We start from the raw sequence: 17,708 nt of genomic DNA, 5'->3' as shown, positions 1-17,708 counted from the left end.
GTGCTCCCAAACCTCTATTATAGCACCTGTCGCTGCCATGTAGCGCAATTGTTTATTTACATGTTTTCTCCATCTGTGTCTCCACTTATAGGCACAATAGGACCTCAGTTAAATGTCTGTGGAATAAATATATTAACGACAATATTCACCGATTATCAATCAAACCTAGATAGACTAATAGCTTTCTCACTCCCTTGAACTTTTCACTGACCTTGCTCTAGTTTCATGCAATAAAAAGAAAACTATTATAAAAGAAAAAACAGGGGCGCCTGGGTGGCTCAGTCGTTAAGCGTCTGCCTTCGGCTCAGGACATGATCCCAGGGTCCTGGGATCGAGCCCCGCATGGGGCTCCCTGCTCAGCGGGAAGCCTGCTTCTCCCTCCTCCACTCCCCCTGCTTGTGTTCCCTCTCTCACTGTGTCTCTCTCTGTCAAATAAATAAATAAAATCTTTAAAAAAAAAAAATCATTAATTGTGATTCTTACACATTCTGCCTAAAACCCCTCACAAAGACAAGTGTTCACCTTAAAATTCCCCCTTGAAATTCTTCTCTTTGCCCAGAGGACACACCTGACTCTACTTAGCCTCCTGGTTCCATCATTCTATCCTCAAAATTATAAGACCTTATCAGTAAACTCTGCATGGGACCAGGTTTGCAGGAAGCATATACAGAACACATGAAATGGAAATATTGGATCCATTCAGAAGTTTGAAATTTTCTGTAACATGACACTTTCAATCTGTGCTTTGAAGACCTGAGAAGTGAAGAACCAAATATTTTGGGGGTAGAAAGGCAGGTTATAAGGCCTATCTTCTAATGCTTCCTTGCCTGATAGTTTCACCTTCTTTAAAAAAAAAAAAGCAAGTTCTATGGATAGAGTATTTGACAAATGGTTCCTTTATTTCAAAAGACCACAGCATGGTGGCTGTTCCGCTGCACTGACCTAACCAAGAGCTGGTCAACTATGAATGATTTCACACCAGGCTCCCTCTGGGGCCAAATGTTTACTGAATGCTCACCAAGTGCCAAGACCTTACATGTTCACAATGTCCTTTAAATACTCTCAGGAGCCTGCAGGAGAGAAATTATTAACACCTATTGTATAGTCCAAGGAAACTGAAGCTCAGAGCCATCAAGTGGCCCAGGGTTACACATCTGGAAAGTGACCAAGCTAAATCTCCGAACTCCAACACCAGGCAGTGTCCCAGCACCAGAAAGGATTCGGCCACAGGTAACCATGTCCAGGGTAGGCCCTTGAGATTAAGGATCCTAGGGTAGGCGGAGAAGGGGCAGTGGGGGCATGGTCAGAGAGCTTCTATAGTGGTAAGAAGAGCCCAAAGTTTTACTTAACAGCCAGAGATTTAAGTTTGTATCACTGGCTTCAGTTCATTCCCACAATTTAGGCTACCTTCTTTACCTTCAAGGAAACTGTAAGAATTTTCTCTTTATAAAATGTGGGTTATTTTAGCATAGAATTTTTGCAAATATGTCCTAGTTCCTCAGAACTTATTCAAGATGCTAAATATTCCTTTTTGAAGCGATCCTAAGCAACCCTAAATCATCTGTCCTACAGTGCAAATCCCCAGAATATTCAACGCCTTTCAGAAAATGTAATGGCATATTTAAAGGCACGGGGGGGGGATCATTTTTTAATGTTCCAGCTCATTTGTTTCACTGGAGACCAGACAACAAAATCATGAAAGCGGGGAAGAAAATTTTCAATTATAAAGATTCTAACAACATTTAGTTGTATATTGCTATATTTTAAAACTGCAATCAAGTTTTACAGATTATACAATCGATAAATCCCAATATTTATATAAATTCCCTTTAAATAGAGCACCTAAGATATCCATTAACGGTTACTTCTAGCTAAAAGCCAAATTGTTTCATCTTGTTATACCTATCATTCAGTTTTAACTTAGAAAAAGGAATGAAAATAAAACATTGAAGAACTTAAAAGTAAGAGCTTCTCCTAAAGTGAGTTCGATCATTTGCTACTCGCATTCTCCCTTAATGTTATTATGTACACATTTACTTATTAAATTTCCCTAAATGATTATTTCAAAATCTGCTAAGATGAAGGAGAAAAGGTGTCGTTCAGCCTGACTTTTCTTTAAAGCCATATATTAAAAGTTACCCTGGTATGTTCCTCTCAAAATATAGCTACCTTGAGAGTTCTCATTTGTAAAAGTAAGGTTGGCAGGGAGAAAATGAGATGAGAAGGAGAAAATCTCTAATTTGTCATCAATAAAATAAATCAGGAAATAGCCTTTAATCTCAAGAGTACAATTTACTGATTTAGTAATTTATTTACAAAATTGATGGAAATTGTTAACAAGGAGTTAATTGATTTGAGTCACCTGATTACCACAGTTAATTAACCACACTGACTTAATCTTCTTTGAAAACATCAACTAATCATTTCCCAGGTGTCAAGGGTAAATCGTTAAATAAAAAATAAACTTCTTTCCCCCTCTTCAAGGGAGATTTCTTGAGCATGTTTTCTTTGCAGATTCCAATCTAGCAACAAGCCAAGTTTGGGTTTTTTGGTTGTTGTTGTTTTTTTTTTTTTTTAATATAGCTATACTGAGAGAGCTGCCATCTTTCCAGAGTTTTTTCCTTTTATGAAAGGATAATAAAGAAAAAGCAGCCTCGCAACCTTACCATCAGTGTCATTTTGAATTACTTCAAAAAATGAGCTAAGAACACTTTTTGAATAAAAATGAACAAATCAAAGCCAACTGAAACTTTCTTACAAGAAAATGAGTTTTCAAAAAATTAACTTCAAAACGTATTTGGAGGGTGTGATCACAAAGAAACAGTGTGAGGGAATGGGGGGGCACAGTATTACTGAGTTGTTCTCATCTTGATTGTGGTGGTGCTTACACAAATATATTCATGTATCAAAATTGATAGAACTGTATACTACACAAAGTCCGTTTTAGTCTATGTTAATTTTTTAAATAAAATAAAACAAAGCACTTCATAATGCCAATATTCAAGCCCACTTCTGTGAAAATTGTGAAACCTTATTCCCTTTTTTACAGATAGAAAAGTTAAGGCCAACCACTCACCCCACACACCTCAATATAAAAGGGGGCCGGGAGGAGTCTAAGAAAACCAACATTGTCAGAGAAGATCAGAAAGAATACATCCCATGTTTCTTGTGGCTATCCAGTTCTCAATTAGTAGATCCACTGCTTCTCTCAGGGCTGGGGGGTGGGGGTGGGGGGGCAATTGTCTTTGATCTGCCAATGCACCCTTAGTGCAAGAGGGCTCTGGAGGGAACCAAGTCCCAGGTCACCATGACAAATCACGCTTAGACTTGCTAAAGGGAAACAGAGCAAAACACCGTTCCCCTTCCCTCACTTTTTCATTCCTTCCATCATAGTGAAGTGTTTGAAAAATAAATCTGGATTACAGTAGGATTTTGTTGCACATATTCACAATCAGCAACAACTATTAAAGAGCTCTTTGGTTTCCCTTACAGGGAAGTAAAAGCATTCAATACAAGATGCACCCTGCTTAGCTCAAGTCCCACATTTTCTCTTGTCTGCACTGCTGGGTTTAATTATTTACAGCGAGAATCATCTAACTTTCACTGTCTTCCAGTTAGTACGTTCAATTTTTAAACCATGCATTTTGTTTTTCTCCAGAATCTCTGCTTCCAATGATTACTTTGCAAATTCTTTCAACACCTCACTGCACCAAATATTAGGGAAGAGGTAAATTTTTATGGCAGAAGTGAACTGGAAAAAAAAATTCAGAGTTTTGGTACATAAAAATTAACCATTTAGCAATTTGACTTGAGAAAATATGTGTATGTACCTCACTCATTTGCAAATTCTTTTTATTAATTACATACTGAGAACAAAACCAGAACTTCCTATCAATACTCATCATTATGGCCTAGAAAAAGTTTAACTACCATGTACATTAAACCCAAAAGCCTCCTCTCCATCTTACCCGGCACTGATGAATCCCTAAGGAATGACTGATAAGAGTCTTACAGGTTTGTTGCTTTTAGGGTCAACCTCTTCTTTTTTCCTAACAATCCTCTTTCAACTAGAGCTAACTTGAGGAAGGAGAGCCATACTAGAAGGTGAGAATTTCTATCTTTGAAATCCATTTGACAGTTTCACAGCAGAAATTCCCCATGAAGTCATCCTAAGAAAAGGCACAAGCAATAATACATTTTTTTCTAGAAAAGCTGATTTAGGCAACCCAATTAAGAGATGAAGTTGACTCCTGAATTTCAAGACTCTCTCTCACCTTCTGGCAGCTTCTTCCTTTCTTTCTCCCCCATCAAAACATACAAGCTCTGGGTCTCGTTCTCACTGAACCTTGCTCTAGCAAACTTTTACTGTGCATTGCTATCTCAACTAAGTCCTTTACCCTACAGGAATACACATTAGTTTCAGGGGGGAAACAATGTCTTATTCCAAAGCACTGGTTGTAATGGTGACAGAGCAGACATCTTTGGCCAGGGTGAGAGATGCTTGGGGGCCAAGAGACCTTTCAGCACCTCCAGAGCCAGTAGGCAAATGCCTTCCACATCTCTACAAGAGCTGCCTCCTCAGATATATAGAGACTCCATTCTCACTTGGTTGTTCATTACTTTGTTCTAGGATGTTGAATAAGAGACCTTAGTAAGAATTTTTTCTATTGATATTAAAAAACAGCAACCTTTAAATCTGTACTTCACTGCCATCCCTAAAAGGAAGTTAGAAAAGAACTCTCTAATTGGGTGTCATCTTTTGAGTTAAAAGATAAGTAATTAAAGAGAAGAGAATATTGCCAGATAAGGAATGGTAGCAGAGGAGGAAGCCAGCAGGCAAGAATCAATGGGTACCTACAGAGTATAGAGGGAAAAGTAGGTTAAAATAGAAATGTACTCTTCTGAACAGTAAGCTCTTTTGGACAGGCCTATGTCACAGGAATCTCTCCATTCCTTTTTTTTTTTTTTTTTTTTTAAGAAAGAAAGTGAGCAGGAGGTGGGGACAGAGGAAGAGAGAAAGAGAGAATCCTAAGCAGGCTCCATGCCTAGCACAGACCCTGAGATCATGACCTGAGCCGAAATCAGATGCTTAAGTGACTGAGCCACCCAGGCACCCCTCTATATCCTCTGATATAACTAGTTACATCATGCCTGAAGCAAAAGGCTTGATCAACACGTATTGAATGAATGACTGCAAAGTAACACAGAAATGTCCACTTCTGGGTTGCAAAGGTACCAGCTTCCGAAATGAGGTCATCTTAGCATAACATGAATCATTAAAAGAGGCTTTGTTTGCTTGTGTACAGAGGCACTATCTTCCACTTGCTCCTACTTATCCACAGTCACAATATGTAAGAATAAGGGCTTTGGGTTCGAATCTTGGTTCCACCACTTAGTAATTGGATGGCTTTAGGCAAATTATCATACCTGTCTTTGTCTTGGCCCTTTGTCCATAAATTCAGATTGTTAATGAAGAGGTGGGTAAATTAATACCTATAAAACCCTTAGGATAGTGTCAGACATGTAAGCACTCCAAAATATTTATCCATAATTGTTTTAGCTCATTTCTACAACATCACTACCCATTTATGCATGTAACTGAGCCATTCCTCTGCCTCTAACTTATTTGGTCATGGTGGCATATGGAGTCCTCAAAAGAATGGGATCTGGAATGAGAAATGTGCCCACAGGACAAGCAGCCATGGGCATTTTTCAGCAGTCTGGGCCTTCTTTGGTTGAGCCCATTTTTCCTTCATTCATCAGGAACAAGACCCATGAATGTCCTGGCTTGACATGTGATGTTCTTTCCACCATAGTCCATGCCGCCTCCCTGAGTTGGGAAACCACTCCCTCTTCAAAGAGGCCCTTTTGTCTGATCAAGGCTGTTTTCACTGTGCTGTGGTCTCAGACAGCTTTCTTTTGTGTTGTTTAAACACAGAATGACAGTCCACTAACATAATGTCTAAAAACTTTGCCTTATCTTTGTGTAAAAGCTACTGTATCAAATCTGTCCTAAAACTAGCAGAATGACCCATTCTGTATGCACAGGGGATTCTCACAGGGTAACCAAGTGTCTCAGTTAAAGTTAGAAAAGTTAGAGAGACTGATGCAGAATCAGCTACTCTCAAATGCATTGGGAATCATCAGTAGTTGGGGGTCAGCGAGACGGAGGAAAGGGGAGAGTCAAATGGAGAGAAACAGCGTTGCTAAGCCACTTGTTTTGATAGAGATAGCAATTTTTTTCTCTACTGGGTCTTCGATGGGGCCCCCAGGAGCCTGGGGGAATTAAGAGCTGGCAATACCAGGGACATGGCCGGGAGCTAACAATGCCCCTTCTTAACTTGAGAGTCCATGATGATATTTATCCATTTGTTCAACTTATATTTATTTATTTAGCCCGATTCTGGATACTAGGAATAAAGCAATAAACAAAACAGATTTAAAAAAAAAAATCCCTGCCCTCATGAATTTGAGGTATTAGAGAAGGAAAGACAAAAGGAAATAAATAAGTCACATACATTATGTCAGATGATGCTAAGCACAATGAAGAGAGTTAATCAGGAAAGAATTGGAGAAGACCACAATGAGAAGGTGACCTAGGAGCAAAGACCTGTAGGAGGCAAGGAGCAAGTCATGCACAATCTGAGGCAAGAATGTTCAGAAAGAGAGAAAACTAGTACAGAAGCTGTAAGGTACTATGTTGGAGGGGGGAGAAGGCAAAAATTATCACCATGCCTAGAGCACTGTGAGTGGGGGAGAGGAGAAGGATGTGAGGTCAGGGAAGTGATGTGAAGGCCAAATGGTTAGGGAATTGTGGGCCACTATAAGGATTTGGACTCTGACTCTGAGATGGGAAGAGATGGTAGACCCACAGCTAGGTCATCAAAAGTCCCCTTCAAGGACTTTCTACATTCACTCAGCTCCTTTGGGGTCCACCTCAGTTATAGAAGGGCACCTTGCCCAAGGTCATGCCCTTACTGGGGCAGGCCACATCTAGTAACCACAGAAGACCATTTCAGCCAGACTCAGAACACTCATAGCCAACTCTTGCTCCAGAGATTCCCCACTAGGTTGACTGAGGCCTTCTCACAGTTTAACTTCTTCCTCTGCCATTCCTGCTTCCTCCTTTCTCTTCAAAGGTAATGATCTTAATGAACATCAGTGTCTGTTTCTGGACAACCAAACTTGTGTGTAACAGAAGCCACTGGGGCTTTTGAACAGAGGAGTAACATGATCTGACTGATGTTCTAAACAGGTGTTGAGTAGACAGAAGATGGACAGAAGGGAAGCAGAGGGAAGCAGGATGACCAGTAAGGAAGTAATTGCAATAATCTAAGTAAGAGTTGACTATGACTTGGATCAGTGTGGTAGCAAAAAACATGGTGAAAAGTGACTGGATTCCAGATACATTTTGAAGATTAAAACAATGGGATTTTCTGATGGATTGGATGTGAGGTATAAAAGAAAAAGAGGAGTCAAAGCAGAGTCCAAGGTTTGGAATCTGAGCAAGGATGGACCAGCCATTTACTAAGATTGAAAAGTCTATGTAGAAAGCAGGTTTAGGGCATTAGTGAAGATCTGGAGTTCCGTTTTGGACGTAGTCTAAGATGACTATTAGACAGCCAGGTGGATATGTCAAATAAGCAGTTGGATTTGTGGGTCTGGAGTTTAGGGTATTGGTCTGGATTAGATTCATAAATTTAGAAGTTGTCAACATACAGATGGTAAAGCCATGAGACAGGATGAGTCTCCAAAGAAGTAGTGTACATAGAAATGAAAAGCAGTCAGGGAGATGGACAGGAACAAGCATGAGATACCAAAAAGATAGCAAGCAGAGGCCAGCAAGGGAAGATGGAAACTGGGAGAATGTGGTTTCTTAAAAGCCAAATAATGTGTTTTGTGGAGGAAGGCAGGATACACTGGGTCCGATGCTGTTATCAGTTAAATAAAACAAGAACTGAGAATGGATTATTGGATTTAACAGCATGGAGATCATTATTGACCAGGGCAAAAGACATAACTATCAAAAGTGGGAGCAAAAACTTGAATGGTGTGGATTTGAGAACAATTGGAGAGAAACTGCAGTGGATACGGACAAATCTGGGAAGGAATTTTGCCGTAAAGAGGAACAGAGAAAATAGGGTGATAGAAAGGAATGTGGGGAAAAGAGAGGAGACAATTAGTGAGAGATGAGACAGAATTCAATCTAAAACATGAATGAACTGCTTGAACTTCAGAGCATGGAAACTTCATCCACAGTAACAGGAGGAAGATAGAATATATGGACAGAATGCATGCAGGTGATGATGGCTGAGTTATGGGAGCTTGTGGAGTTCTCTTCTGATGGCTTCTATTTTCACATTTATAAGAAGCAATGTCATCTGAGCAGGTGGTGTTGGAAGTTTGAAGAAAGAGGAGACGTAAGGAAGGAGGAAAGCAAATGGCCTAGCCAGGAAGCAAGTCTGAGGTTGAGATTAGTTTCGATTTATGGTGAGACCAGTCAACATAGTTGTGTTTTTCTCCTGCCACATTCAGCTACAGCAATGCAGATGTGGCGTATAAGATTAACCAGGACTGGGCTTTTGCAGAACACAGGAGAGCAAGACAAAGGGGCCAGACTGCTGGCAGTATAGGCAAGGAAGTGATGTTAATGATGAGTCATAAAAATATAAGCTGAGGAAATAAATAAATGCAGGACTTAAGGGACAGTGTAAAGGTGGTAGGATCACGGACTCTAAGTCCCAGTGGGGTCAACAAAGAATTGGGCTTAGGATGTAAAAGAAATGAGCTGCAAGTTTTTCCGATACTCACTTCCAACCATGGAATAGATGCCTGCTTTAGATGCCAGCGGGCTCTGTCAGGATACTCTGGGATAAATTGGAGGAGAGAGATTACAGTGGTTATAGAGAAATCTGTCTGATTTGGGTAAGAAAGGATTAGAAGACCTCCAATAGCTCTTCAGTTCAAAGAATCTAAGGTTCTTCAGGTCAAAGAATCTAAGGTTCTTAGAGTGGGAGGAAGGACTTCAAGGGTGTCCAGGGAAAGAGCAAAGAACACAATTAAGACACAAACAGTGGCTCTAGGGAGAGATTGTCATGTCGGCCAGGAAAGGAGATGGCCAGGAATGGGGGCAGTACTAGATGTGAAAGACTAGTTTTCCTTTTTACTACCTTGTAACATCCCCATCCAAAAGAAAGTATGGATTTAACAGAGTGTACTTTAACTACCACTGGAAGAAATTTACAGTGGCAGTTAGTATACCTTTAGTTACAAAACTAAAAAAATGAGAGGCTACCTAGATCAGCTGTTCCCAAATTGTCTGGCCCTTCAGAATCAACTGGAAACTCTTGAAAAACAGATGCACCTACTCCTGATTGAGTAAGTACGGGTTCTGGTCGAAGAATCTACTTTTTAAAGCTCCCTAGGTATTCTGATGATATACCAAGTTGGGTGAGCTGGTTGACTTCTATCTAGGGTCTCTAGAAATTAAGTTGTAATGAAATAATGCTTTTGAGAACATAACCAAATTTCTCACAGGTGAACTGCCCCTAGATATGATCAAGGAAACATGTAGCCCCATTTGCTCTGGCAGCTATAATGTAACAATAGGGGAAGCCAGACTAAAAACAAAGCTGAAACCTAGAAGAGAGTAGAGTCAAGAAAACACAAAGAAAGAGAACTGAAGCCCTGACTGCACCTCACCTGAACCCCACTCTGCCTCAGAATTTTCTATTTAACATGAGCCAATAAATACCCCTTATTGTTTAAGCTGGTTTGAGGTAGGTTTTCAGTTTCTGGTTTCTCACAACAAAAAGTATCCTCCACACCCTTCCCCACATCAAAATTAAACCAGTGTGGAAGCACATGCTGACATTTTCTCCTCTCCTTTAATGAGATTATAATGTGGGTAAGATTGACATATTTCAGATTTAAAAAAAAAAAAACTTCCATTCTTAAATTCAACTTTATTTGAGGATTTTCCTATTAAATAATTGATTTTGATTTTTCAGCCTTTACTCAGCAAAGCTCTCCTTGTTAATGAGATAAAAACCAAAAATTGGGCCCAAAGTGACAAGCAAATCTCTGACACAACAGGACATGATGTTTTTATATGGGAATTCAAGAAAGTCTAGCATAACCTAATTGTAGCTACTGTCTTATTCCCCTTCCCCTTTTGCACGTGTCCTTAACACCTGTTGGACCGTCAAAAGTAGGTTATGTTGTTACTTAATGTCAATCAGTAGATCAGTGAGTAAAGGCTTATTGTCAAAGTTACTAAGAAAGAATCTTCATGTGTTATTGACTGAGAGTACATAAACTTAAAGGAGACCTCTGGTATTGCTTACAAACTTGGATCTCAAGATCTGGACAATAAACAAGCCATTGTATCCATGGTAACAGTGGCTTAACTTTTCAATGCACAGAATGGTAATTACATTTCCTCCTTTCATTCATTTCTCCCTGTTCCCAATAACCTTGGGGGTCAGGCATGACCTGAGGGCTAATGACTAAAAGCATAGAGCTTTCAACATGAAACTTCACATTGTCTAACCTGTCACTTTTCTTGGAGAGACTTATTATTTCCTTGCATTGTGTTTTGGCACTGTCCTAAGTCAGAAGTACCCATCTTACTTTTGGAATGACAATGTTTCTAGTTTCTCAGCACATGCTATTAGAATAAGACTTATAGGCCAGCAAAATAACCATTGGCAGAGTGCGCATATATTTGGCATTTCTGAATTAATCCAGAGAGGTGTGAAAGAACCTGCTCTACCACTTACAGAAGCAGTCCTCAGGTTAAATGCTAAAGACCCTTGGATTTGCACCAAGATGTAGTCTGTCTCCATAGAAGCATTTTAATATGTCTCCAAACCTTCCTCTCTTCTTTCTTTCCACCCCATTCTCATAGCCAAGGCCTCCTGCCTGGAAAAGGGACAAAGTCTTAAGAATATAAACAAGAGGGCGCCTGGGTGGCTCAGTTGGTTAAGCAACTGCCTTCGGCTCAGGTCATGATTCTGGAGTCCCGGGATCAAGTCCCACATCGGGCTCCCTGCTCAGCAGGAGGTCTGCTTCTCCCTCTGACCCTTCCCCTCTCATGCTCTCTGTCTCCCATTCTCTCAGATAAATAAATAAAATCTTTAAAAAAGAAAAAAAAAGAATATAAACAAGAGAGCAGAGTTAGTTGGGAAAGGAAAAAGGGCCTAGGATTTGCTAAAAAATGAAATCATACAATGTACTCAAGAGCTCCTGTACTCTGTTTTTTTAGCTCATTTTCCAGAACTTTCTTGTCCATCACAAGTCTGGTCTAAATAAGAATCCTTTAGGCTACAAGTAAACCTTCTAGAGAAGTCCTTCTTTCTCCTGTTCTCCTAAACTTAAAGTTGCAACATGATCACATGAACACAGAGCATCATGTCTTTTGCCTTAATATTTTCAATACTTTTCCCCCCTTCAATTCATTGAGTTATCCCAGGACTGCATGCTCTTGAGAAATTTCTACAGCCCTGTAAGTCTGTCATCATGTATAAAATAAAAATAACATCAGTTGGTTTTACCTGATAAGGTGTCCTAGACCCATGTTGTTTTTGCAACCCAGCCTCTGTTCACTGGTAGCCCTCCCCAATTTCCCTCTGCAGTCCAACCTTAGTCCATGACTTCAGGGACCAAGCATATGACCCAAGCCTAAGCCATGGACACACTTCATGCCATGGATACAGTGATTGGTTCTCCAATGAAGTCTGTGACCTAAGCAGAGCCCAAGATGCAACTGAGACTTTTGCTAGGAAAAATTAAGACAAAAACTCTTGCTCTTTCCCAATGGACATGACATGAAAGGATGTAGCTCCAGGAGCCACTGACAGCCATCTTAGAACATTAAAGAACACATCTGAGAACAGAGTCATCTCAGAGTCAGGAGATAGAGAAACCAGATCAGCCTGACATAGTCTGAGCCCCCATTTTATATTAGGTTGAGCCAAAAGAAACTGCCAATATTTGGCTGTCTAGAGAAACAGCAATCCCATATGGTCCAACCTAATAGCAGGATCTTTTCAATTATGTATTTCAATAAACTTCCTTTTTGGCTCCAGGCAGTTTAGTTTAGATTTCTGTCATTTACAAACATAAGTGTCTAGACTAATATGTAAAGTTGTAGCCACAAATATGTTATACCAGCATGCACAGACGCATCAAAGAACCACTAGTGTTTAGAAAAAAAAAGATACTATAGTATCCTCTCAAGTTTGAAAAAGAAGTTAAATTCTTGAAGAGGTTAATAAAGATGGATAGAAATATGTATGTAAGACCTCACAATCCATAAAACATTTCACACTCATCTCATTTAACTGGCATAACTACCCTATAAGGTAGATATGTGCCCATTTTATAGATAAGAAAACTGACCTGAAGAGTTGAGTACATTGTCCTGAATTTCCCACATAGTAAATGGCAGTAAACCCAGATCCTCTAATTCTAAAATCTCACACTCTTCCCACTTCATTTCACCATGCTGAGATTGTGAAAAAATTGCTTAGGAAACATCTGCATGGACCCCAACAGAACACATGGAGCATCAAAGAAATGCCTCTGATTTTCAAAACAACAACCAATCTGATCATGTTAAAGAAACAGCCCAAAACTCAGGCTGAAACATGTCAAATCTTTCGAACATTGGTGAGATCCTGGCCAGCGTTCTAGTTTCTAAGTTTTTTAATTAAATATTTTCATTTAATAAAATAAAACCTGTCAGTGTTTCTTAGAGTGCCTGCTTAGAGAACATGGACAATGATTAACAATGACCTAACAATTACCTTGAATTAAGACTAAAAACCTATTCATGTAGCAGTCTGTACTATGAAACCCGGAGACCTTAGGAATGTGATTTGATGGCCCAAGATTTTGAAAAACAGATCCGGAGGTACAGTCTTTGAAAGCTGGGGCACTGACGAAAGTTCTGGACCAAGCTGAAAGCATGGCTGTAATTAACCTATCCTCTTAGACTTGAGATTCCTCTTAGACCTGAGACATGTGACCCATCCAATTTTTTTTTAAGAGGATTGACCAAGGTGATCTTTTCGTCATACTTGTTCTCATATGACAGGTCAGGATCAACAGAAAAGCAATCTAGAGGCCTCCTCAACCAACCAGGCTGAGGACATTCCAAGTAACATGTATCTAAAAATGATCAATTAGAAAGACACAAAGAGGAGCTGGGGTTTACTCTAACATAGAGTTTCAATCTTAGCTCTGACCTCCGCCACATGCCCTCAGGCAAAGGGCTTCACCACCTCCCTTTCACTCCTTTCAGTCCCCTCTCCTTGCCTCCAGGGTTTAGTTGCTTATCTATAAAATAATGCAAGTAGACCAGCTGATAGCTAAGATTTCCTCCATCTGTAAAAGTCTAAGTTTCTATTAGAACAGGACAGGCACAAGATTGAATAAGGGAGTTTGAGCAAAAGCCCTATAAAAACTGGCTAGGAAGAATTTCAAGCAGAGAAAAAGAAGCCAACTGTTAGGAAATAAAAGCAGCAGCGGTATCAGAGATGCGATAGAACCAAAATGTTGCTTGCTTGTTACCAGCCCCAGAATCCTTTTAAATATATGACTTTACCTGGAGATCTAATTGTCATAAAGCTGATACTAACTATAAAAGGCATTACCAAGCTTCTACTGGAGGAAAGAATATTAACTGTTTAAGATCAATACCACTTTCTCAAAAAAAACTTCCAGTCATATCCTGAGATCTGGGAATTCTTCAAAGAAATGTTAGGGGAAAATGCCTAAGACTTCCTTATGTGCACTTAGAAATTAGAAATATGAATAGTAAGCCAAAAAAATGTTACCTTTAGTATTGGTCAACATAGTAATACCTGCTAGTTATGCTCATTGTCTATAGGATACGTTAAGCACTTTTATCTCTTTATGTTAATAAAATGCCATGGAACAGATTCCTCCTGTTATCATATCAATTTGGCAGATAAGCAATCTGAGCCATGAAAGTTTCATGACTTCCCTGAGGTCACACAGACAGAAAGTGGTAAAGCCATTGCTGAAACCCAGACAGCTTGACTCCAGAGTTCAGGCTCTCCCAATTTTTCTTAAAAGCATAATACAAAATATGAAGAAAATACAAATAATTTTAGCTATAGATACGCTATAATTTTTTTAAAGGCTAACCATAAAATACTCTGAGTTCTTTTCCAATGTCTAATGATGCAAACCTGCAAGAAGATCTTACCTAAAATGTGTGCTAAAACAAGGACATTTACAATGTCATCACACTTTACCTGAAAGGTCAATACAACAGAAATCTAGAAATCTCCTTAACCTTCCAGGCTGAGGATATTCAGAGGGCAAGTAGGAAGACTGGAAGTAAGGATACCTGGGGTCAGGTGATAGAAACCTGAAAGGAATCTCTAAAAAAATAACCACAGTTATGGCACAGCAGGGAGATTTCACCTTCTGTGGGAAAGACTTGTAAAATGCCACTCAGCTTCTTCAGTAACTTCACACATGGGTAGCAACCTAGGGAGCATGACACTGGGAGTAACGATACCTGGGGTCAGTTGACAGAAACCTGAAAGGAATCTCTGAAAAAATATCCAGAGTTATGGCACAGCAGGTAGATTTTTACCTTCTGTGGCAAAGACTTGTAAAATGCCACTCAGCTTCTTTAGTAACCTCACACATGGGTAGTAACCTAGGGAGCATGACATTTTTAGCACAAAAGAAAAGAGACAGGGAAATAGAGGAGAAAGTCACATACTATGGCAGTTAAATTATAGCCTCCGGACTCGGAATCTCTTGGACTGGCCTCACAACTGCCATTTCCCAGCAGTATGATCTGGGGCAAATTATTCATTGCCCAGTGCCTCCATTTCCCATCAGTAGGGACAGTAAGAATACTTACATCAAAGGGGTATTATAAAGACTAAATATCAGTAAGTATAAAGCACTAAGAACAGGGTCTGCCACATATATAAGTGTATGATATGCAACTCTTACCGTACATAATATTACTATATATTCTTATAGAAGATGGATGGATGTAAACTACCAAGAGTTAAGTACAGTTTATTTGGTGACTAAACCATCAATCCAGGGGAGAGAATATCTGTTTTGATTGTATGGGGACAATCCAGATGTATCCCAGATGAATCCGGACTAGATTTCCTTTTGCCGGGCACTGCCAGGAACATATATTAAATCCTGTGGCTGCATTTAGGACATAAGATGTGTATCACCCTAAGCGCTGTGGCAAACCCTTCACAATAATAATAAATCCTCTTTCTGTGTTACCAACTGAGAAAAAGTGTTCAAAGCAAGAATTATTAGCGGTCTCCCCCTGCCTCCCCTCCCTCTCCAAAGATTTTTACAAGACCAGTGGGGTTTGTTGGCGTTTCCAAACTTCTTCTCAGGAAGTCTGAAATGGGTACTGCTAGGAGTTGCTGTATAATTACTTAGTTGATTCCCTCTAAGGAGCTTACGCTAAGAATTGAGGAAAGCAAGCAGATTAACCATTTGAATACATGCTACGGCCCATCCACAAGCTTTTCCGTCTCTCCGCCATAAATGGGGGTTTCTACAGTCCCCACCCGTCAACCCCAATATGTGATCCAGGGAAATCAATGTATTGCTTTGGCTAATCCTACAACAATAGGGGTTTCATTTTCATTGTAGGGCAATTAAGTTGTCCGACGGGAAGGAAGGAGCAGGAGGGGAAAAGGGTGGGGGGAGAACTCTCCCATCCCCACAGACAGATTAGTCCCTGTGGAGGCAGCAGCGTCCGTTCTGTCTGTCTGGTGGTCGGTCACACGCAGCTCTGGGCTGCTACCTAGCAACGCAAAGCCTGGAGAGAGCTCGCCGGTTCCCCTGCCTCCTCCTCGCCCTTCCCATTCATCCCTGGTCAGTCTCCCCACCCCACCCCACCCCCCACCCACCCCACTCCGCGCGCTACTCTCTGTCTTCAAGTTCCCTCTCTCCCTTCCTTCTCTCCCTTTTCATTCCTACTTGTCTTCTCTCTCCTCTTCCCCCTTACTGTTTTTATCCCCTCCACTTCTTCCTTTCTTTCTGTTTCTGTAAAAATGTAAACTCTAGCAACTTGAGAGAATTTTTAAGTGCTTCATCGCAGAAACTTTCTCCATTCGAGCCCTCAAAACTCTGGCCGCGCAGACGGGGCCTCATTCATCAACACAAAAGCCCCCACCTCCCTGTTGAAAAGGAAAACCCTACAAAGAAAATGCCCCGGTATATCTGCTGCTCTCTCGTCCAATCCCGCTTCCCGGCCTTATCTCGGCTCGTAAATGATCTGCATCGAGATGCGGTCTCTTGAGGGTCAACGCGGGACCAAGTTTCGCTGAGGAGGAGAAGGGGGGGTACTCTAGCCCGCGAAGGGATCTCCCCCGCCAAGCGCTGCAGGTGGAAAACTGCGCACGGAGAAGCGCAGCGAATCTCTCAGCCCCCCAGAGAACGAATCAGCGTGGGGAGCAGACTGCGCACTGGCTGGGAGAACCTCTGTCTCCGGGTTCCAACCGCAGAGTGCTTTCGAGAGGCTCGGGAGAAAGTCCCGTGGGAACAAAGGCGGGGTCCCCGTGGGGTGCGCTGTCACCGAAACCGGCGGAGCTACTTTCTCAAGTTTGCTGCTGCTCAGTTGCCGGGCGGGCGAAGGAGGGGTGCTCCCGCTCGCCCCTCGCTGAGCAATCTGAGCGCCCCGGCGGGAGCCGCCCCAGTGCCGCCGCCCTGCCCTGCCCCCCCCACCCCGACCGTGGTCCCCTCAGTGCGCTCACGGACTCGACCCCTGCCACTGCCGGGTAAGTCCGGAGCTCTGCGCGGAATTCCGGCCAACGGGCGCTTACCTTGGCCACTGGCCGGCGCCAGGCAGGCGGCAAAAGCCAGCAGCACCGTGCACGCCACGGCCGCCGCCCCGCGCTCCATCCCCGCGGCCGTCCGAGGCCCCGGCCTCGCCGTTCCTTCCCCGGGAGGTGGGCGCGCGTAGCACACAGCACCCGCCGCGCCTCTGCTCGCGAGCGCTCCGGTAGGCCTGCACCTCGGCAGGCTCCTAGAGACGGAAAGCCGGCCCGAGAGCCCGAGGCATCCCGTTTTCTACCCGCGCCAGTCCCCACCCTCCAGACGGTGCATAAAGCCCTGGAGACCCGACCGCCCCGGAACTAGCATGCGGGAATCCAGCGGGGCAGGCCCCCTGCCGCCCGGCCCGCCCCCTGCACTTTGCAGCGCTGGGAGGAGTAGGGACTCGAACACACGTGCGCTCACACATGCACACTCCACACGCGCGCGCACACTCACACACGTCCTCATACAGTCTCACACACACAGTCGCACACACTCCTCACTGTCACACAAACTGACAATCTCACACGCTCACGCGCGCGCCGGCACACACATTCCTAGGTCACACACGCGTGCGCGTAGTCCACAGTCACACAAACACCGACACGTGCACGCACACTTCGCAGTTACACATTCTACGTTTACACACTCCTCGCAGTCTCACACTGCCTGACACATGCACGGGAGTGATCCGCTCTAGCCTCTCCGCAGGCTTTGCCTCCCCACAGAAGTTTGCGAGGCAGTCCGCGGGAAAATCTGCCACTGATACAGTCTTTTAAAAGGAGAAAAATAAGAGAAGGAAGGGAAGGGGAAAGGAAATGAAAGGAGTAAGAGCGTGCTGGAGAGATCTGTGACCATTCTCT

General features: G+C 42.2%; 1 protein-coding gene across 1 annotated transcript in view; it reads right to left on the bottom strand.

The window, feature by feature from the left end:
- Positions 1–16,947, bottom strand: part of LRP2 (LDL receptor related protein 2) — a 199,144-nt gene extending 182,197 nt beyond the window's left edge. Inside the window, exon 1 of the mRNA XM_081814243.1 lies at positions 16,854–16,947. Within this exon, the coding sequence (XP_081670369.1) occupies positions 16,854–16,932 (79 nt within the window). The 5' untranslated portion in view covers positions 16,933–16,947. The remainder of the gene's footprint in view (positions 1–16,853) is intronic.
- Positions 16,948–17,708: the final 761 nt, after the last annotated feature.

This window comes from Leptonychotes weddellii, chromosome 3 (assembly GCF_054177405.1).
Source record: "Leptonychotes weddellii isolate Sample4059 chromosome 3, ASM5417740v2, whole genome shotgun sequence".
Taxonomy (NCBI): domain Eukaryota; kingdom Metazoa; phylum Chordata; class Mammalia; order Carnivora; family Phocidae; genus Leptonychotes; species Leptonychotes weddellii.
Note: the sequence above shows the minus strand (reverse complement) of the source record. Positions and strands in the feature narration are given on the sequence as shown.